This window comes from Pelodiscus sinensis, chromosome 10 (genome assembly GCF_052426305.1).
Source record: "Pelodiscus sinensis isolate ZL-2025 chromosome 10, ASM5242630v1, whole genome shotgun sequence".
Classification (NCBI taxonomy): Eukaryota; Metazoa; Chordata; order Testudines; family Trionychidae; genus Pelodiscus; species Pelodiscus sinensis.
The window spans coordinates 48,231,824-48,254,624 of record NC_143061.1 but is presented as its reverse complement, the minus strand read 5'-3'; the positions used below and the strand labels follow the sequence as shown (position 1 = coordinate 48,254,624).

General features: G+C 48.3%; 1 protein-coding gene across 4 annotated transcripts in view; it reads left to right on the top strand.

The window, feature by feature from the left end:
• ANKMY1 (ankyrin repeat and MYND domain containing 1) overlaps positions 1-22,801 on the top strand; it is a 58,624-nt gene that overhangs the window by 2,893 nt on the left and 32,930 nt on the right. For all 4 annotated transcript variants that reach the window (XM_075937481.2, XM_075937480.2, XM_075937479.2 and 1 more), the window contains exons 3-7: positions 5,905-6,051; positions 10,308-10,774; positions 14,616-14,832; positions 17,031-17,195; positions 19,978-20,348. In XM_075937481.2, coding sequence (XP_075793596.2) covers positions 5,905-6,051; positions 10,308-10,774; positions 14,616-14,832; positions 17,031-17,195; positions 19,978-20,348 — 1,367 coding nt within the window. The remainder of the gene's footprint in view (positions 1-5,904; positions 6,052-10,307; positions 10,775-14,615; positions 14,833-17,030; positions 17,196-19,977; positions 20,349-22,801) is intronic.

Sequence of the window (22,801 nt, the reverse complement as noted above, 5' to 3'; positions counted from 1 at the left end):
TCCTATTAGCAGCCATTGTGTTGTCAGATAGTTACAGTATGAAATATTAATGGAGTAGGATCCAAATATCAGAAATTGTGAACTAGTTTGCAATTGCATTAGTACTTATTTTAATATTGGATGAAGAACTTAAATATTTAAACATTAATTCAGTTTCAAGGCAGGATGGAAATTAGTTTATATCTGACATTCAGTCGTCATTTCGTTAATGCAAACAAGTTTGGCATTTTGTTTACTTGGCATTTATTCAACATTTTCTTATTTCTGTGTAGTATCACACATCTCCTGGACCAGACGTGCCAATGGCGTCCAATCCAGGAGAGCTGGCAACCTTATGTGTGAGCCTAGCTTGGGGTGGTGAAGGGCACGAATAGGCGGGGGGGTTGCCACTCAGCACCCCCATCCTAAAAATAGTTCCGGCACCACTGAGTGTAAGGAAACATGCCACAAATACAAATGTTTTGTTTTACTTGCATCTTTCTGCTAGTTCTTGCTTACACCAAACTAGATAGATCTTGCTTTTTTAAAAATAAGCAGGAAGAGGTGAAACAGGTGCTAAAGGTTCTGAGTCTGTTGCCCCTGCCCCCTGTGCTTTATGTAATTGAGTTATGGACACAAATATGCATAACTCGAAGATGCTTTGGGCAAAATACCTCCTGTAACCTGTCAATTTTAATGACATAATCTGCTGGATCTGTATTTCTTATTTTGGTGTATGTATCATTCTTGTATGTAAAGTTAGAAATATGGAGTGCAAATGAAAGCCATCAAGGGTGTTTCCCTCAATGTCTGGGTGATCAGCTGTAAACAGCCTCTTTTATCCTTTGAGTCTAAGCCCGGGGTCACCAACAGGTCGATCGCGATCGATTGGTCGATCGCGAGGCCTCAACCAGTCGATCGCGAGGCGTCCTGTCCACCCCGCCCCCATTTCCCTCCCACCCTCGAGGTAGTGTAGGCTTCCTGGAGATGGACAGAATCCTGCAGCTTAGCGCCACTTCCAGCGATTCTGGAAGTAGCCCTAGCTGCTCTGCCTGGTGTACTGCGGGAGGGAGCATCGGCTCCCTGCACCTCACAGGAGGGGTGAGTCAGCCCCGGGGAAGGCGTGCATGCGGGGTTTCCCTGCGCCGGGGGGGTAGGCCCCGGGGCAGGCGCGAACGGGTCTTCCCTGCGCCGGGGGGAGGGGGGCGGCCCCTGGGCAGGCGCACGCGTGTGGGGGGCTTCCCTGCATGGGGTCGGGCCCGGGGAAGGCGTGCGCGCGCGGGGCTTCCCTGCGCTGCGGGTGGGTCGGCCCCAGGGCAGGCACACGCTGGTTTCCCTCTGGGGGCGGGGGAATCCTGGGAGGAGGCAGATACAGGGGACTCTCTGTCTCCACTGGCACCCCACTCCCCAGCCACAGAACTCTGTCCCCACTCCCCTGTTCCCAGCCACAGAACTCTGTCCCCACTCCCCTGTTCCCAGCCACAGAATTCTGTCCCCACTCCCCTGTTCCTAGCTAAAGAACTCTGTCCCTGTTCCTATCCCCACTGGCACCCTGTCCCCAGCTGCAGAAACCTGTCCCCACTGGCACTCTGTCCCCTGCTGCAGAACCCTGTCCTCTGCCCTCCCAGCTCCCTGTTCCCTCTCCCCTGCCCCCAGCCGCAGAACTCTGTTCCCACAAAATGTATAATTATAAATGCTTCATTTTAGATTTAAATAGCATGAATAAAAAACAGACCATTTATTTCATAACTATAAACACGTGATTTTAATTTTATACATCGCATAATTTAAAAATGAAGTGTTTATCAGAGTGTGTAAGTAAGGGCTGGGGATAGCAAATGATGGACAGGAGGGCTACGTCTACACTGGCCCCTTTTGCGAAAGGGGCATGCTAATTTTACAGGTCGTAATAGGGAAATCCGCGGGGGATTTAAATATCCCCCGCGGCATTTAAATAAAAATGTCCGCCGCTTTTTTCCGGCTTTTAGAAAAGCCGGAAAAGAGCGTCTACACTGGCCCCGATCCTCCGGAAAAAAGCCCTTTTCCGGAGGATCTCTTATTCCTACTTCAAGATAGGAATAAGAGATCCTCCGGAAAAGGGCTTTTTTCCGGAGGATCGGGGCCAGTGTAGACGCTCTTTTCCGGCTTTTCTAAAAGCCGGAAAAAAGCGGCGGACATTTTTATTTAAATGCCGCGGGGGATATTTAAATCCCCCGCGGATTTCCCTATTACGACCTGTAAAATTAGCATGCCCCTTTCGCAAAAGGGGCCAGTGTAGACGTACCCGAGGAGAATAGAAAGGGGCGGGGCTTCAAGAAAGGGCGGGGGGGCGGTAGATCTTCGCCTGTTCGGAGATTTAAAAAGTGATCTTGGGTGTAAAAAGGTTGGAGACCACTGAAGCAGTGGTTGGCTTTAGGAATACATGTGACAATCCCAGCTGGTAGGGTCTGCCCAGGTAATTTTCCATAGAAGGTGGGTGGGAGGACTCCAAGTTCCTGCCCAAAGTGAAATTTATAAAACATTGGGAAGGTAGTTTTCCCTTTGTCTTTGGCTGGCATGGCACTCCCAGGAGAATGAACCAGAGATCCCAGGGGAAAAGATCTTCCCTGGCTTGGAGGTTTAGCTGAAATGAAAAGAGTTTAATAAAACAATATTTTCTACTTGGCTAAGACTGGGAACTAGGAGTTTGGTGACCTATTCCTGCTTCTGCCATTGATGTGCTGTGCAGCTCTGAGCACACCACTAAGGCCCCAGTCCCCAGCAGCTTTGTTGGCTGTTCTGAGTATGCAGTGGCACAGGAGCAGACTGTCTCTGTGTTGGTTTCACTGCCAGGTATAGTAGCATTCCAGTGATGCAAACAAATAGTGTGAGAATGTATCCAAAGATGTCTAAGTTTTGAAAAGAAATATAATACTTGCTTACCTCATGGGGATGCTGTGAGAAATGACTGAACACATCGACAAGCATTCAGCAGTCAAGTGCTACAAATAACCATGAGAATATGTACTAAGAGCCTAATGTTACTAAAGATTGAGACATTGGCGAGATCCTTGCAGCTGGTAGCAGAATGGTCCAGGGTTGCGGGTGGGGTTAGGCAAGGCACTGACAGCCATCCGTGTCTTTCTGAATGGGCCTTCACAGTCTGCATGTTTGAGAAGCTTTTCCCCTGTGGCTCTATAGCAGGGGTGGCCAACCAGTTAGAGACAAAGAGCCAAAATAGCTGTGGATAGAGTGTGAAGAGCCATGTATTGTATGTTCATTTTTATATATCTATAGATAGATAGATATAGTACACAAAATGTAGTGATAAAAATAACATTATAGGACATTGCAGACAAAAAAAAAAAAAATCTCTAGTCACTTAAAAAATTCACAGCCAGTCCATAGATCTTCAGAGAACTTGACAAGGAACAAACATCAATCACATTTAAAAAAAACCCTTTAAAAATACAGTAATATTCTCACACACACAAAAACCATCTCTACCATGTATTTGAAATTTAACACTACTGCTCAATTGTGTCCTGTGAGTTTTTTAAAATTAAACTGAACTGGGAAGTAAATTAGCACAATTTGAAGTGCCTGTTTCACTCCAGCTTGTTGATCTCTGGTATGGTTTCCTCATTTTTTTACTTATGAAGATTATGGCTTTTTTATAGTTCTAAAAATTCAGGTCTCTTCCAGACTGCAAATATGACAGGTTCAAAAACAAGAAGGGAGAGTCCGAACTAGCGGACATTTAAAAATGGCGGCGCCCGGCAATATGCAAATGAAGCCCGGGAAATTCAAATCCCGGGCTTCATTTGCAACTCCGGTTGCCTACATTAACCACCCTAGTTCGAACTAGGGTGGTAGTGTAGACATACCCTAAAGGGTTAAGCCCAGAGTAGCCAGAAACTATTGACAGGGAGCCAGGAGAACCAATGGGGAGAAAAAGTTGAGATTTGAATTGAAAGGGAATCTGCCTGCTGCAGTTGTTTTGTTTGAGTTCAAACTAGGAGCTGGAGGAAGAATTAATTGAACCAAACTGGAATATACTTGCCTAAAAACAGACTGGACCTTGAAAGTACAGATATGTGAGTAGACAGGGAATGTTTTTAGTTGGATGTGATTAAGTTATTTTATTTGTTTTGTTGTTGGTTAAACTCCTCTGTGCCAAGTCCATGTGCCTCCCCCACCCCAAACACTGTAACTACATCTGAATCTCAGGAAAGCAATTTTCTGTGTTCACCTTTATTAAAGACTATGATCTGATTCTTGTGTCCTGGAAGGGTCAATAAGAATAATTCTCGAGTTCTTAAAATGGGACAAAATCTTAGGTTTTCCTCTTTGAATTGAGTCCCCCCGCTGGCCCTATGCTCTTCACATCAGTTTCACCTTTGAAGTGTAGCAATAGCGCTGGGGCTGTTGCTACACTTCAAAAGCAGAGGGGCACTTATCAACCAATTGAAATTTTACAACCCTAGAAAGGTACAGAAAATATGATCTACAAGAAGTGAGTGAAAAAATGGGTTTGTTTAGACTGAAGAAGAGAAGACTGGGAATGGGGACATGATGACTGTTCTCAAATATGTAAAAGGTTGTTATAAAGAGGAGAGAGAGAAACTGTTCTCCTTATCCACTGAGGGCAGGACAGGAAGTAGTCAGATTAAATTGCATCAAAGAAGATTTAGGTTAGATATTAGGCAAAACTTGCTAATTGTAAGCTAGTTAAGCTCTGGAATAAATTACCTGCGAAGGTTGTGGATTCTCAATCATTGGATACATACCCATTCGGGATAGTCTAGATCAGAGTTGGGCCACATCTTGGTATGGAAATTGTACAGAGGGCCATGAATGCTCACAAAATTGGGCACTGGGGTACAGGAGATGGTGAGGGCTCTGGGAGGAGGCCAGAAATAAGGAGTTCAGGATGTGGGAGAGGACTCCAGGCTGGGACCAAGGGGTTCAGAGGATGGTAGGGGGCTCTCAGCTGGAGTGAGAGGATTGGGGTTGTGGGTGGGGGTGAAGGCTTCAGCTGAGGGTGTAGACTCTGGGGTGGGGCCACAAAAGGAGGAAGGGTGTGGGGTGCAGGAGGGTGTGCAGGACTGGGATCAAAAGGTTTGCAGTGGGGAGGGAGATCAGGGTTGGGGAAGGGGTTTGGAACACCGGGGGATGTCAGGCATGCAGACGTCAGGCGGTGCTTACCTGAAGCAGCTCCTGAAAGCAGTAGCCCATCCTCCTCCAGCTCCCATATGGAGGTGGGGCCATGTTGCTCTGTGCTGCCCCATCTGCAGGCAGCCTCCCCACAGTTCCCATTGGCCGTGGATCCTGAGGGACCTGGGGCGATGTTCCTTTCCATTCAGGGCTTCTTCTGTTTAGAGGAGATAAATGGGAGACAGCTGCTCAAGCAGACCCATCTCTGGTCTGCAGCCAGGCATTCATTTATACCGTGGACTCCTGACTGAGCCAAACAGATGTTTCTGTGGATACCCTGGACTTCACTATTACTGCAGCCTCAATACCTCCTTATTGCATATGTACCCACATAGGGCTGTGTGTGAGCTGCTCAATGCTTAAATCGCTGCTGGCTCATGCTGTGTCTCGTTGTGACTTAGGGTACTTGGATGTAAGAGTATTTGGACTTCTCCCCTAAAGCGTTATGAGTTACAGACTCTCCTCTATGTCACGGGAAAAATAACAGGTGAAATCCTGGCCTAGTGGAGCGTGAGGGGAGTTTTTTCATTAGTTTTACTGGGGCCAGGGTTTTGGCCAGTTTTCCAAATCTGCATGAGGGGTTGATACTATGTATATACCAAGATCTTGTGTGGATATCTTTACTAGTATTACTCTATTGTAGTGAAGAGTAGTTACAAGCCACTTATTTCTGTTACCTCAGCTGTATAACTGTCCTCTTTCTTTCTTTTTTTGGGGTGTGTGTTACAGAAGTATGTGGGGCAGTTTTACAAGGACCATCGTCATGGCAAAGGGGTGTACTTTTGGCCGGACAGCTCCAAATTTACTGGATCATTTTATCTTAGCCATAAGGAAGGATATGGGACCATGGAATTCAAGGATGGCAGAAACTATCAGGTAACAGGATGCAGTTGAATGTATTCTAATGATTGATAGCACTAACAGAATCTGAGTTAGTGCTGCCATAATGGTAAATACAAACAAGAAAATAAAAAGCTTTATGCTGCTAAAGCAGTTGTTTGAATTCATGCCTCATGCAGAAGTGACCAAAGAGGGGAGCGTCAGTTGATCCAGGTCTCCCAAAACGCTGTGCCTGAGGCAGATATCATTTTGGAGTGTCAGTGGTCAGGGAACAGGAAGCTGGAGCTGCAGGTCTGAGTCCTGGTGTACACTAGGGAGTTATTTTGAAATAACAAGCGGAACGCCCACACTACAATGCTCGCTATTTCGAAATAACAGGCTGGTTATTTTGAAATAATAACTTCTGCTTGTGTAGGGAATCGTCCCAGGGACTCACCCCATCTGGGGTGACCTGGTGTGATCCGATTCCCACTTTTCTCTAGCCCTGGGGTGGGGAGAGGATCGGGACTGCAGAGCCAATGTCCTTTTACCCGCAATCCCCGTTCCTGGGCGACCTCCTGTCTTAATAGGGTTTGCTCCGAGGTTACGGGCGGTCTCTGGTCCCATTCCTTGGTCTTTCCTTCCTTATTTCTGTAGTCCTAACCCCTGGCCACCTTTGGCCACCCCATGGTCCTCAGTTTGGCCTGATACACCTGGCGTGCACCATACCTTGCCTGTCTGCACAGGCTCTGCCTCTCAGCTCGATGGGATGGGGGTAGGGAGACTTGGGCCCTCCCACTCCTTCGGGTCCCGGCCCAGGGCCCTTAAGGTAGGGACGACTGGCTGGTGGGGGAAGACCAGCGACCAGCAACCACTCGGGGTCTTGGCTCGCCCTGGGCCTCTTCCTACCCGCACCTGGACTCAATGTTTGTGGCACCTTCCCAGAGCTGTCTCTCCTCTGGTCTGGCACCACTGGTACGGCTCTGGAATCCTTCCAGCGCCAGGGCAGTTCCGCTGTCGCTGGGGGCAGGTGCATTGCCCTCCTAGGCTCGGCCCCTTCTGGGCCACTCCCGACCTGCTCATCCGCGGTCGGTGACGGGGTGGGGGAACGTTCCCCCTTCTATCGGGCAAGCCCGACTCCTCCTTCCTCCCCCCTGCTCTCCCAGCTGCTGGCGTTTAAAACGCCCGGCACCCGGCTTGAGCATGTGCCGAATCGTCGCGGGGGTGGAGTCAGCCGGCTGCACCGCTCGGCCGCGGCTCTGACCCAGTGACGGGGGTTCTTCGCCCCGTCACAGCTTGTCATGAGCTGTGTAGACATGCCCTGAAGGTAATAATAAGCTTGGAAGCAGAGTGGCCCTGGTGTTACACTCCAGCAACCAGGCAGCAAAGAGCTGATGGGAGAAAATGAGAAGAAGAGCGATGAGCTGGGGAGTTGCCTGGATTGTTTTTGTTTTCATGTTGAGAGTGGCTGGAGCAGAAGGAGAGCAGGTTGTGGCTGTTCTCTTTTTAGGGTGCTGGAACAGGTAGCCAGGGGTGGGGGTTGGAAGTGAGAAGCCAGTGGAGAGGCAGGAGGTGGGGGCAGAATGGGCAAATGGGTGATTGAGAGCAGAGAGAGATTTGAGGAAGGTGACACAAAACAGATGTAAAGGGGCAAGGACTGAACCCAGTGTTGGGAAGGAAAGGGGAAGGTATAGAAGAAGGATGGGAAGGAAGGAAAGGAGAGTGGAAACAGTGCAGCAAGATGCACAGAAGGAACAAAAGAGGAGTGAAGCCAACCAGGGAAAGAAGGTATCCCAAAAACACAGGAGCCAGCTGAAGTTTATAAACTAGAAAATCAACTGTCAGTCTTACACAATGGACAAGCCTTTGAAATGTAGGTGGTGTATCTGGGCACGTGTGCGAGAGAAAGAGCACTAGTATTTTTCATCTCTACTAGTCAGCTTAACAAATGCCTGGTCATCTTTTATTAGTAGAGACCCAGTCGAGAGCGGGGCTCCTGCTGAGAGAGAGAAAACTTGCCCTCAAGGCACAAACAGATCAAAGGCAGGGGATACAACACACAAGCAATTGAATCCAGAGAAGAATTCACCACGCTTGGAAGGGCAAAATGCAACCTACAGCCTGCCCTGCCAGGACCCTCAGGCAGGCTCCCTGCCTGTCGTAGCCCTAGGATGCTCAAGGCGGCAGGCTGTTCCATGTGTCTCTGCACCGGTTCCATGTGTCTCTGCCAAGGGAGAGAGAGACTTTGTGTGCTGCTCCCTCCCCCAGCCAATCATTGAGCTCAAGCCGTGGTGATTGTGCTGGGGGTGGGGGCAGTGCATAAAGTCTCTTCCCCACTTGTGCGCGCAGTGCAGAGAAGCACATGGAGCAGCCAGTCGCTAGGAGCAATGTGTGGGGGTGAGGTAGGCAGGGAGACTGCCTAAGGATCCCACTGGGCTGTTGGCTGAGTAAGCACCTCCTGGCCAGAGCCTGCATCTGGCACCCTACCCCCTCCTGCACCCCACCTCCCTGCCGCAGATCACCACCCAAACTCTCTGCACCTCCCCCCCCCCACGTCACAACTCTTTCCCAGACCCTGTACTCCCTCCTACATCCCTTCCCCATGTCAGAATCCTTTCCTGAACCCAGACACCCTCCTGGACCCTGCATCCCAATCCCCTCCTTCACCCAAACTCCCTATCAGACCCCATAGCCCCTTCTGCACCCCCAGTTCTCTACCCTGAGCTCAATTCTGCACCCAACCTCAGTCCCAGATCCCTAACGGCTGTTAGTTTGAATTAACTTTGTAGTGTAGACATACCCTGAGGGATCAGTGGCACGATAAGTTAGCTCAGCTGATGTAAGGCTGTGTTGTGAAGGACCTTATAGTGAAAGACAAGGGCCCGATCCCAAACTGCTGTCAATCAGTGTAGCTCCACTAAAATCAATGAAGTTATGTTTATTTTACATCAGTTAAGGATTCTGACCTAAGAAGCGAGAGTTTGGAGGTCAAAAGAGAGCTCAGAGAGGGGGTTGATTTGGTCTGGGTGATAAGCCAGAAAGCTGACTTTAGCAACAATGTTCTGAATAGACTTGAGGGGAGCAAAGTTTCAAATAACTGAAATTTTTCAAGCCTGGTTCACTCTACTAGAGGTGGTTGAACTACTTACTGTAAACAATGCAGTCAAATTGATCCCTTCTGTCCAGATTGCCCGCAAACTAGGGATGTTAAAATTCCTTGAAGTAACCGTGTAACCACTGAAAATGTCAGCTATTACACACTTATATGTGGGGTGGAGGAAGGGGAGGTGGCTCTCCTAAGCCAGCTGTCCATGTGTACCGGGAGCCTGCATGTAACTGTGAAGCTTAACCATGGGCTCATCTGTTAACCGTTGTACACGGTCAGGGCCGGACTAAGGGGTGGGAGAGCCAGGCAGCTGCCTGGGATGCCAACCGATGGGGGGGCGCCTAATGGCAGCTGTAAGGGGCGCGTGGCGTCCCTTGTAGCTGCCATCAGGTGCTACGCGCCCAGCTCCTGCAGCACCGCCCCCCCCATCCCTATGGCGCCAGCCAGCAGCGCCCTTCCCCCCACGGCTGCGGGGCCATGCATGGCCAGGTGTGGCCTGCCCCGGGCTGCATGCCAGCAGCGGTGGCTGGGCCAGGCTGAGAAGTGTATGCGCCGTGCGCCCCTGGAGCAAGCCCTGGGCTGCGTGCCAGTGGCCGTGGCTGGGCAGCGCATGCACCATGTGCCCCATGGGGTGGGCCTGTGCACCCTAGGGGGCCGTGCATGCGCCGTGTGCCCGGGGGCAGCACCGCGCGCCTGGGCCACCAAAATGGCTCGGGCCGGCCCTGTACACGGTTACACTCTCATATCATAAACTGATCTTAATTTGTACAAGTGTGTTTAACTCAAAAGTGAATAGTTTCCTATGAACGATTAAACAACCCAAGGTGCAATAGATTGAAAATAGCTTTCTGCTGACTCTTGTAAGAACAAAGATTGAGCTGTATAAGGTTGCTGAACAGAGAATGAGAGTCTGAATGGTCCTAGTCAAACCTGGAGTGAACCTACCTTACACTTCAGCCACTGGGTTTCATTCATTGCAGTTAGTGCAGCTCCAGCATGACCAGTCAAAGTGACGACAGAATAGTTGAGCAGCTTGTCAGGCGCTTGGATTGTTCTATGTATTACTAGGCAGTTGACACTGGAGCAGTAAGGTCAAACCAAGGAAATTTGGTTTTGTACCTTTTAAAAGGAAGCCAGGCTGTCAACTGTGTAGTGTCTATGACTTCTATATCTTCTCCAACCCTAGTTAACCTCTTGCTCTCCTTAGGGACTATACAAGGCAGATGAGCGGTTTGGACCAGGAGTTCAGAGCTATCCAGATGGCTGTCAAGATGTTGGCTTGTGGCTGAGGAATCACATAATTAAACTGTGTACTGAAATACCTGGCCATTTTTCTTTCTTGGATTATCCAGAACACTCCAGCTATTTTGATGCTGTTTCCCAGAAAGAATATCTTTCTGAGAAGGAAATTCCATTTTGGGATCTGAATGAGGAGAAGGATCCTTTTTTCTACAACTACAAACGTCTCCTTTTAGATGACAGTTATACATTGCCTGAAAAAATGTACATATACTCAACTGATACGGATCATCTTCCCCTGACTTGCACCTTCCGTAAAGAATTTGATTCCCAATATTTTCAGAAAAACAAACAGCTGTATGATGAGGAACCATGGCCTGTTAAAAACAGAACTCCTCTAATGGTTAGAATGCAGAAGCACATGTATAAATACAGGTACAGTAGCTATTGCTTTTTATGTATGATTTGTGGCTGTTAGGAGATATATGGGATTTTCTTTTTAGATGACTACAAAACTTCTCTTTAACATAAGTTGTAGTACAGAAGTCATGTTTCACAGAGAAATATGTTGTTCATGACTAAATTTAGAAATTCATTTGACAAACTACAAATGAGGTTTTGTGAGGTTGTCCTCTCTCAGGGTATGTCTACACTACAATGTTAGTTCGAACTAACGGACGTTAGTTCGAACTAACATTCATAGCCGCTACACTAGCGCTCCGCTAGTTCGAATTTGAATGGAACTAGCGGAGCGCTTAGTTCGAACTCGGTAAACCACATTTTACGGGGATTAAGCCTAGTTCGAACTAGCTAGTTTGAATTAAGGGGTGTGTAGCCCCTTAATTCGAACTAGTGGGAGGCTAGCCCTCCCCAGGTTTCCCTGGTGGCCACTCTGGCCAACACCAGGGAAACTCTATGCCTCCCTCCCGGCCCCGGACCCCTTAAAGGGGCACAGGCTAGCTACGGTGCCCGTGCCAGGTGCAAGCCTGCCAGCACCCAGCCAGCAGACCCTGCACCTGGCACGGCACAGAGCCACCCACCCGATGTCCCCCAGCCCACCCCCTCTTCCCGGGACCAGGCTGGCGGCTCCCGGGAGCTTGCCCTGGACCGCAAGAGGCGGGCACCTTCCTGGGCTAGTGCGGACATCGTGGACCTCGTCCACGATCTCCGCACTAGGCACAGGAAAGTGGCCGTCTAGGGCAGGAGAGCTGCCAGCCTGGCCACCCAGGAGCAGGTGTGCATGAAAAGCAAGGGGGTCCACTGAGACCCCCGACCCTGAGCCCTGAGCTTACAATGGCCGTCCTGGGTCAGACCAAAGGTCCATCTAGCCCAGTAGCCTGTCTGCCGACAGCGGCCAACCCTAGGTACCCTGGAGGGGATGGACCGAAGACAGTGACCAAGCCATTTGTCTTGTGCCATCCCTCTCCAGCCTTCCACAAACCTTGGGCACGGACACCACTCCTACCCCTTGGCTAAGACTACTCCATGGACCCAACCTCCATGACTTTATCTCACTTCTCTTTAAACTCTGTTCTAGTTCCAGCCTTCACAGCCTCCTGCAGCAAGGAGTTCCACAGGTTAACTATTTGCTTTGTCAAGAACAACTTTCTCTTACTAGTGCTAATTCGAACTAGTTTTTAGTTCTAGATGCGTTAGTTCGAATTAGCTTAGTTCGAATTAACTAATTCGAACTAAGTTAGTTCGAACTAGTGCTGTAGTGTAGACATACCCTCACTTCTTTAACCTAAAGGAAACACACCCCGGGTATGTCTACACTACCCCCCTAGTTCGAACTAGGGGGGTAATGTATGCATACCGAACTTGCTAAGGAAGCCCGGGATTTGAATTTCCCGGGCTTCATTAGCATAAAGCCGGCGCCGCCATTTTTAAAAGCCGGATTAGGAAGCCTAATCCGAACTATCTAGTCCGTGCCGCGTGTAGCCGCGCGGCACGGGGTTCGCACTAGCCGGCTTTTAAAAATGGCGGCGCCGGCTTTATGCTAATGAAGCCCGGGAAATTCAAATCCCGGGCTTCCTTAGCAAGTTCGGTATGCATACATTACCCCCCTAGTTCGAACTAGGGGGGTAGTGTAGACATACCCCCCTTTCCTTGAAATATCCCAGATCCACTCAGATCCCAGTATGTGCCTTTAAAAACATCATCATTATTAACTTGCATTAGACAGTGCCTAGAAGTCCCATTCTAGATTGCGAGATCCATTATGCTATGGGGTTGTATAGCAAAGTAACTTTGTATAGCAAAGTTATTATGCAAAATCATGCTCCAAAATGTCTTCAACTGCTAGTGCACTACAACAGCCATTAGCTATATATACAGACAGGTATTTGTATATGCAAATATTCTCTTACACACAAAAATACTCTGTGTATATTTGCAGAAGTAGTGCCGGCATGTACATATTTTGCAGACTCAACTGAAACAGTGCAGTTTGGAAATAAAGTCCATAATGCAGATGAGTGCCTTGTGTGCTTTCTTTAATCTAAGCACACCAGATGGTCTTTTTCAGTGTTGGAGAGTTTGGTATTTAATTTCCAAAAATTTGGTATTTTTAAACATCCAATATCTTGGTCAGGGATGGGCAATAATTTTTGGGGAGGGGCCACTCCAAGATTTTGGAAAGTGGTCAAGGGCCACACTTTTCTGTGGAGGGGGTGCGGGGTCTAGGATGGAGGTTAGGTGCAGAAGGGTGCATGGGGTAAGGAACTGGGGTGAAGGAGATGGTGTGAGGTCTGAGAGGGAGTTTGGGCAAAGGAGGGGGTTGTGACCTGGGTCAAGAGATTGAGTTGTAGGGTCAGGGAGGGGGTCTGGGTGCAGGAGAGGATTCTGACCTGGGGGAGGGGCATTAGGACGGGGGGCAAAGTCTGAGAGGGAGCTGTGACCTGGGAGAAGGGGAAAAGGGGGTGCAGACTGCAGAGGGTGGTGACTTGGGACAGGGGATTGAGGTGCAGAGTCCGGGAAGGTGTCTGGGTGCAGGAGAGGATTCTGGCCTGGGGGAGGGGGTGCAAGGTCTGGGAGGGAGTTATGACTGTGGGGGGAAGTGCAGAAAGTTTGGGTGGTGATCTGCGGCAGGGAGTTGGGGTGCAGGAGGGGTGCACACAAGGCACTCATCTGTATTATGGACTTTATTTCCAAACTACACTGTTTCAGTTGAGGCTGCACATTTTTAGGTGTCTGATGTTGACCTTGACTGTCCAGTATTTTTGTCCCATATCCGGTAAAAAAATTCAGAAAATACCGGACACCTAAAATTTTCCGATTTTTTTTTTCCTGCCAGGAGGTGAAAATACCAGACACCTGGCAACCCTGCACACACTCAGCAACCGCCTCCCCCCCCCCCGACCCTTCACCCCTGCTTACCTGGTTCCTCAGGGGAGCTCTCTTGTGGCTGGAGCAGAAAAACAAGATGGCTGCGGCAAAAAGCCTCTTCTTAAAGGGGCCATGCTGTTGGGGTCTTTTTTTTTTTTTTTTTTTTTTAATGCTCAACAACTTTTTTCCCCCAGGTGTTTCTTTTGGGGGGAAGAGGTGTTCAGTATTTTTGGTTAAACCATCTGGCAGCCCCGCGGCAGCCCCAAGGCAGGCTGGGTTCCCTGCCTGCTGCAGCTTCTCTTGAAACTGCAGACTGCTCCTTCCACGTGGCTCTCAGCTCCCAGAGAAAAAAGAGATTTGCACTGCTCCCATCCCCCAGGCCACTCTCTCAGCTCCTATTGGCTAGTTGTTTCCAGCTAATAGGAGCTGAGAGATTGTCTCGGGTCAGTTCCTATTGGCCAGTTGTTTCTGGTCAATAGGAGCTGAGGATTGGGCTGGGGGTGGGGAAATTGCACGAAGCTTCCCTCACCCTGTGGAGCAGAGAGCTGCATGGACTGTGCTGTAAACTGCATAGCTGTGTGCCTGAGGGTCCCAGCAGGGTGGTCCGCAGGCCGGATCCGGTGGCTTGGTGGGCTGGATGTGGCCCCCAGGCCGTATTTTGCCCTGCCCCGATCTTGGGGTTGGATGTTTTTAACCTCTCTCCTGAATGTAATTAATGTCCCTCATTCCACAATTTTTACTCCTTTATGCTCCATGGTGAGAGCAAGAATTGTCTGAAATGGTTTTTATGAATGGTTGCCCCATCTTCTATGTTACCTGGCAATGCTCTGTATTATCAGTGGGCTTTTTTTTAAAGCTCTGTGGTATAACAGGTGTTTGTGTCACAACTGTTTAAGTTAAATGTGAACGCTCCAGCTGTTTAATATTTTTTCACTTTCCTCTGCTCAAGGCATTGTCAAAGAGAGATCAGTTGGGATATCAACGCCATTCTGAATGGAAGTCGAGATACCTTTGGCCCCAAAGGCCCCAAAGAGCTTGCTTCAGAGCAGCTGATTCAGAAGGCAGCAGCGGGAAACTTCAATAGTATCTATGAGATTCTGAGGGACAACTTAGCTCACCCAGATGTAGCGGACACACATGGATACACTGCACTTGCAGCTGCTGCTGTAAGGCTCCAAATATGACCTCTCCCTCTGTGAATGACCATTTTTTGTTGCTACTGCATCTGTGTGTCTTTGTTATACAATGAATGTGAGACTCAATAGCAAACATAGTTAAGGAAAGAGCTTTCTGAGCAACAGGGCTAAACAATCTATGCAAAATGTTTCCCTGCATAATATTAAAATGACTCTAAGCCTAAAATTCCAAATCCTTCCAGTGTCAGTGTTGCATTGCTCTGGATTTAAATCCCTGGAGCTGAAACTTTTTTGCCCTTTCTTGTTCCAAGTTGTTTTCAAACCCAGAAAAGATCTGGTTTTGGTTTTAGTTTGTTTTTATTATCGTTGGGGATGCCAGATAATTTTTGCAGCTACACAATTACTAAAATAAATGTTATTAGTTACACAGTGACAAAAATACTCCCTGAGGGTGGGGCCAGCAGCTACTGCACTCCTGGCTCCTGGTCCCACTCCCGGGGAGCCCCCTGACACCCTATGGAAATTACAGAAGCCGGGGTATATATGAAAGTACAAATACAATTCATCTGATGAAGTGGGATTTACCCATGAAAGCTTATGCCCCAATAAACCTGTTGGTCTATAAGGGTGTGTCTACATGGCAGGGTTTAACTTGAAATAAGATACCCAAATTGAGCTACGTCAATTGCATAGCGTATTTCGAAATTGGGAGTGTTTACACAGCACTTATTTCTAAATAGAACACTCTTCTTCTGCCGTCTCTTATTCCTCGTACAATGAGGGTTACAGGAGTCAGAGTAAGAAGTCCTCCAGTTTGACAGTATTTTGACATTATTTTGAAATAACTGCCTGCTGTGTAGATGCAGACTAGATTTCGTTATTTCAAAATAACACTAGTTATTTCAAAATAATGTTGCTGTGTAGACGTACCCTAAGGTGCCATTGTTTTTGCAAATGCAGACTAGCATGGTTACCCCTCTGAGACCCAGCAGTCCTGTGACAGTTCAGTACATTTTGGGGAGAGGGTACTGAAGGCCCAGGAATTAAGTGACTTGTCCAGTATAACACAGAAGGCCAAAACTGAGTGTGTATCTGGAGATATAATGTAATTTAATACACATAAATTATTGCCCTTACTGTGTTTGCAATGTGGCAGAGTCCTAGTTGCTTTAGCAACAATAACTTTGAATTTCCGGACAACTTTGATTTTTGAAATTCTCACTGCCAAACTGTTGTATTAATGAAATGTGTTGCTGTATTTGATTCCTGAGTTCCATTATAATATGCTTCCCCGCAGTTAAGTCTTTTCTGGAAACTTTAAAAGTCAGAATGGAAGAATATTTTATTTACATGAAGTGTGCTTTGTAGGTAGCTCACTAATGTAAGAAGAGTTGAAATGTCTACCAATAGCATCCACTCCAGTTTGAGAGGTCAGATGTAGTCAGTGGATGAAACTCCATTGACTTCAGTGTAATTACTGACAGTACATCAGACATGGTTTCTAATGACTAGCGGTAACAAGTGGTGTAGGACTAGAGTTTTGGATCAATGGTGCATTTCTTGGCAGATAGTGCCTCTGGATCATCTCTTAGATGCTCCATGAAACAAACACATGAGCTGAAAGAGCCTTCTTTGTTACAAAGGATATGTTGTGATCAGGGCAGTTTCCCTTACGTTTTTATCATCGGTGCTTTGTTGAGGTCCCCTGTGGACCTCAAAAACAAACCACATGCCGTCCAATGATGGACTGCCCTCTTTATCCTCTTGAAGGTAAATACATGCAGTTGACATCTATCTCTGCATGTTGCTGCTCTGATAGCGACCACATCACTCACCCAACATCTGATTCACTGCTTGTGCCATTAAAGGTTATATTCCAGAAAAAAAGGAATTCTAAACCCGCCTTACATTGGTGCATCTAAAATAGTTTTACCTTTTGTGGAAGTTTTTTATTAGTTCTGCGAGCCTTACCCATAAGACATACCTGAAAGCAGTAGAAACATTTTGAGATCACTGTTAATTTATGAGCCAAATTCAGTGCTGGGATAAAAAGAAAAGAAAGGGAAATTGCAAAATATGTGAAGTCAGTAATAGTGATTTGAGTCTTATCTTCAGTGAGTGTCTTGGTTATTATTTTGTTTTCTGTGGTTTCAGTTAATCCCACATGGAAAACTAAAATTGTATATGCACACATATGCTCATGTAACGCACATGTTTTCACTCAACAGGTGAATTACCATGAAGACATCATTAATCTTCTTCTTGATAATGGAGCTGATGTGAACAAATGCAGTGATGAAGGATTATCAGCTCTCTCTATGTGCATCATTCTTTATTACCCAATAGAGTCATTTAAGGCCAACATTGCTGAGAGGAACTTTAAAAAAGACGAGGTCAGTACTTTATTAATCTATAATTGTGAAATCAGAATTCCGTGTCCTCACATGAGCCACAGAATTGCTTTTTATGATTGCACTAGAGTCTTGATTATCTGACCTAAATGGGACCGGAGGATGGTGGGATAGCAGAAATGTCGGATAATACAGAATACAGGCGGACCCCGGGTTATGTCAATCCGACTTAAGTCGGCCCCCTAGTTACGAACGGGGGGAGAGGGGCGCAGCTAGTGCAGGGTGCCTCCCCCACTGTCGCTGCCTCCCGCGGCGTGGGGGGCACTTTCCCCCAGCAGACCAGGGAGACGCGGAGCTAGTGTTCCCCCCCCCCCCCCAGCAGACCAGGGAAACGCGGAGCGGCTTTTCTCGCCGCGGAGGACGCGGGCGGCGGGACCGCTGAGACGCGCTGTGGTCCCGCCACCCGCGTCCTCCGTGGCGAGAAAAGCCGCTTCACGTCTCCCTGGTCTGCTGGGGGGGGGGGGGGGGCGCACCTAGTGCGCCCCCCCCCCAGCACACCAGGCTTTTCTCGCCGCGGAGGATGCGGGCGGCGGGACCGCCGAGACGCGTTGCAGTCCCGCCGCCCACGTCCTCTGCGGGGAGAAAAGCCACTCCGTGTCTCCCTGGTCTGCTGTGGGGGGGGGGGGGCGCAGCTAGTGCACCTCCCCAGCAGACCAGGCTTTTCTCGCCGACGCCTGGGGTAGAGCAGCTGGGGGGCTGCCGGGTTGGTCCCACAGCACCGAGGTGCGGCACTACTGGACCAACCCAGCAGCACCCCAGCTGCTCTGCCCCAGGCGTCCCCAAGTCAGCCGCTGCTGAAACTGACCAGTGGCTGACTACAGGAAGCCTGAGGCAGAGCTGCTCTGCCCCGGCTTTCTGGAATCAGCCACTGATCAGTTTCAGCAGCGGCTGACTTGGGGACACCTGGGGTAGAGCAGCTGGGGTGCTGCCGGGTTGGTCCCGCCGCGCCAAGGGTCGGCGCTACCAGACCAACCCAGCAGCACTTCAGCTGCTCTGCCCCAGGCGTGTCCGATTCAGCCGCTGCTGGTCAGTTTCAACAGCGGCTGAATCTGGACGCCTGGGACAGAGCAGCTGGGGCGCTGCGGGGACCAACCTGGCAGCACCCCAGCTGCTCTACCCCAGGTGTCCCCAAGTCAGCTGCTGCTGAAACTGATCAGCGGCTGATTCCAGGAAGCCCGGGGCAAAGCAGCTCTGCCTCGGGCTTCCTGTAGTCAGCCGCTGGTCAGTTTCAGCAGCGGCTGAATCGGAGACACCTGGGGTACAATATGTACCAGTTCTGACTTACGTACAAATTCAACTTAAGAACAAACCCACAATCCCTATCTTGTACGTAACCCGGGGACTGCCTGTACTAATAAAAACATGGGTACAAATATGTATAAACTCAGTTTATTACTAATTCTAACAAAAAAATAAAATAGAATATTTCAACAAACAAAAATAGAATTTACAACATTTTTGTGAATATAAAAAAGTTTAGTTTTTAAAGAAATGAGTGATCAGGAGTTGTTTTGGGGAGTCCTTACTTTTCTTCACGGCAAGATCACACCAGCGTCTGAACAGTAGTAAGTCTGTAGCGGTCGCTTCCCTCTGTTGCTCAGTGTAAATTAGTGCTACATCTAGAGTCTTCATTCCCTCAGTCTGACTCAATCTATCCACTTTCTCTAGTTTGATAATATTGTCTTTATAAGAATACAATACTGGCATCATCAAACAAAAGCACAACTGCACTTATGTAATCACAGTTGCTAACAAAAGCACACTAGGTATGTGTGGTGTGGGTGTGCAGCGCTGATTGGCCGTTGTGCATGCTGTGTTCTTATTCATCACGTTGGTGGGCAGCACATCGGATAAAACAATGTCGTATAAGCGAAGGTCGGATAATCGAGACTCTTCTGTACTTTGCTCTGTGTGCTCCAGCAGTTGGAGAAAGCCATACTGCTTACCTCTCCTGAGTCGCTGAGTGCCCTTGACTTCCATTGATAGCTCCCACTGCACAGGATCAAGTGTCAGTATGGAAGTAGGGCAACTCTGTAGTCAGTTAACGTGTCACATTGGTACCAGAGATTTTGGACCAGTTTTTTCAAGGTATTTAGGTACCTTAAGATACAGAGAGACTGGTATTTAGATTGTAAGATCATTGGGCCAGGGATAGTCTTTTATTCTGTATTCTGTACGGCACTTAGCACAAGGGAGTCGTAGCCCATGGTGGGAGTCCAAGGCCCGATGGCAATACAAATAATAAATAATTTATAAAAAGTGCCTAGACAGATTACACATCTGACTCCCATTAACTTCAAAAGTTTCTTTGCTGATGCAAGAAAGAGAAGAAATTTACACTCTTCTATCTTCCCTCAGAGCTCAATACAAACCCAGAAAACTTTCAGGTAACTTTTTTAGATTTTAGCAATAGCGTTCAGTTCAGGCATCCATTAGTTTGTGTGCTAATGTGCACATTGAAAATCAAGAAATGTCCCCTTCTGTTTCAGAGTTTTTATGAAGTGTGAGAGTACTAGTTGAGATTCAAAGGCACCAAAGAGGGTTTTATTGACAGTGGAGGCCAAAACCCAAATGCACATACACAGAATTCAAAATGTTTCCCGTGAATGATGGACTGAGTAAAATTACTTTCTACATTAACTCCACTGTAATATACCGAGTTCCCAAACACTGAAATTGGTATGATGATCCTTGTTGTTGAAGAAAGGATTTTCCATATTTTCCTCATTAATGTCATTTTAATATTATTAAAACTTTATATCAGGATGAGCTGTCGGAAGATGTATCTCCATCACTTGAACCAACCAAAGAGACATGTGTAACAGACACCGTTCATCAGTCAGTTCTGAGCACTTCTAAGTCTGGGGAAAAGGCAGAGTCTGTTTTCGATGATGGAAACACATTGGATGAAGTGGACTATGCAAGTTTTGATCAGATGACTGTCCACAGCTCTGAAACCAGCTTTGAGTCGAACAATTCTGTTTACAACTATGGAATCAAGGTTTCTCTAAAAGCTTTGCAGCAGAGTGCAGAAGCCTTTAGCCAGTGTTTCCTGAAAGTGTCCTCCTACTCCCATCTCAATAGGCATGACGGAACTGAAGGCACCATGAGAAAAATGGCGTTATCAATATCCGAGTAAGTGTTAGTAAGAAAAAAACCCTTGGGTCAGTGTTCTGGAAAGGTTAGACAAGCTCTGCTGAACCGAGTGCACAGAGGGTATGTCTACACTACAAAGTTAATTCGAACTAACAGACATTAGTTTGAATTAACTTTGATAGGCGCTACACTAGCGCTCCGCTAGTACGAAGTTAATTCGAACTAGCGGAGCACTTAATTCGAACTAGGTAAACCTCATTTTACGAGGACTAATGCCTAGTTTGAATTAGCTAGTTTGAATTAAGGGTTATGTAGCCACTTAATTCAAACTAGTGGGAGGCTAGCCCTCCCCAGCTTTCCCTGGTGGCCACTCTGGGCACCACCAGGGAAACTTGTCTGCCCTCCTCCCGGCCCCGGAGCCCTTAAAGGGGCACGGGCTGGCTACGGTGCCCGTGCCAGGTGCAAGCCTGCCAGCACCCAGCCAGCAGACCCTGCACCTGGCACGGCTCGAGCCAGCCACCCGCTGCCATCCAGCCCTCTGCCTCTTCCCGGGACCAGGCTGGCGGCTCCCAGGAGCCTGCCCGGGTCCGCAAGAGGCGGGCGCCCGCCTGGTCTAGTGTGGAGATCGTGGACCTCATCCATGACCTCTGCGCTAGGCACAGGAAAGTGGCCATCTAGGGCAGGAGAGCTGCCAGCCTGGCCACCCAGGAGCAGGTGTGCATGAAAATCAAGGTGGTCCACTGAGACCCCCAACCCTGAGCCCTGAGCTTAGAATGGCCGTCCTGGGTCAGACCAAAGGTCCATCTAGCCCAGTAGCCTGTCTGCCGACAGCGGCCAACACTAGGGACCCTGGAGGGGATGGACCAAAGACAATGACCAAGCCATTTGTCTCGTGCCATCCATCTCCAGCCTTCCACAAACAGAGGCCAGGGACACCATTTCTACCCCCTGGCTAATAGCACTCCATGGACCCAACCTCCATGACTTTATCTAACTTCTCTTTAAACTCTGTTCTAGTTCCAGCCTTCACAGCCTCCTGCAGCAAGGAGTTCCACAGGTTGACTATTTGCTTTGTGAAGAACAACTTTCTGTTATTAGTTTGAAGCCTGCTACCCATTCCTTTCCTTTGGTGTCCTCTAGTCCTTCTATTATGGGAACTAATGAAAAACTTTTCTTTATGCACCCTCTCCACACCACTCATGCTTTTATAGACCTCTATCATATCCCCCGTCAGTCTCCTCTTTTCTAAGCTGAAAAGTCCCAGTCTCTTTAGCCTCTCTTCATATGGGACCTGTTCCAAACCCCTGATCATTTTAGTTGCCCTCCCCTCTCCCACGCTCTCTCTTCCCCTCTCCCACCTCCTTTTCCAAGTCTTCCCGAGTTTTGTTCAATAAAGAGAGTTTCTATTTTTGAACACACATGTCCTTTATTTTGTACATCAGGAAGGGGGGCTAGGGAGGGGTAAGTGGAAGGAGGTGAGGGAGGAATGGGGTACGAGCCCCCGATGGGGAGGACTGGGTTAGGGTTAGGGTTAGGGTTTGCGGGCTTCTCGGGGTGGAAGCTCTCCTGAAGCCCCTGATTGACCCCCCCTCCGGATGGCAGCCTGCGGCAAATGCAGCCAGGCTGATGGCCGAGTGCTGTGATGTGCCGAGTGTGGGTACTCCGGGCACTCCAAACCAGGACTGCTTTGCAAGCGGGGAACCCCTGAGAACTGTCTGTCCGGGGTGGGGGTCGGGTCCCTTTAAGCACAGCCCTCGGCTAGCCTGAGGCAGCAGCTCCATACTCTAAGTCCTAATCTGATGCCCTGCCGGCACTGCTTCTGGCCATCCTTAACCCCGGTTCAGGGTCCACTCAGTGTGGACATGCTAGTTCGAATTAGCAAAACGCTAATTCGAACTAATTTTTTAGTCTAGATGCGTTAGTTCGAATTAGCTTAGTTCGAATTAACTAATTTGAATTAAGTTAGTTCGAATTAGCGCTGTAGTGTAGACATACCCAGAGAGAGTAACAAATGTGATTTTGTGTGTTTGTGGGGAAGAACGACCCTCCATTTGCCTGGGATAGGGTGTGCCTGTTAAGGGGTATTGCAAGGACCCTTACCTGACGGGGAGAAGGCCTGAATTTCACTCATTAACAACTTTTTATTAAGGTGGCCAACTATTCTGCCCTTTTTTCGTGACCCCGCATGACATGTATACTCTCTATGTGCACTCACACATGTGTGTGTGCCCATGTGTGTGCTAACCAGACTTATTTTTAAAATCCTGTATTGTACGTTAGGAACAGTAATTCCCTGTTAACTTCATAAAAACACTTCTGTATTATGCAAAACTAGTCTGTGCCATACTGAGTATTACTGTCATTGTCATGTGTCGTCTGTGGGCTCTCCTGCTCCCTGCTAGTGCCCCCAGCGATTCAGTGGTGCTGAAAGAGGCTGATGACCCCACCGCAGCCTCTTCATGGCATCACATTGCTGTGCTGTGCACCTCATG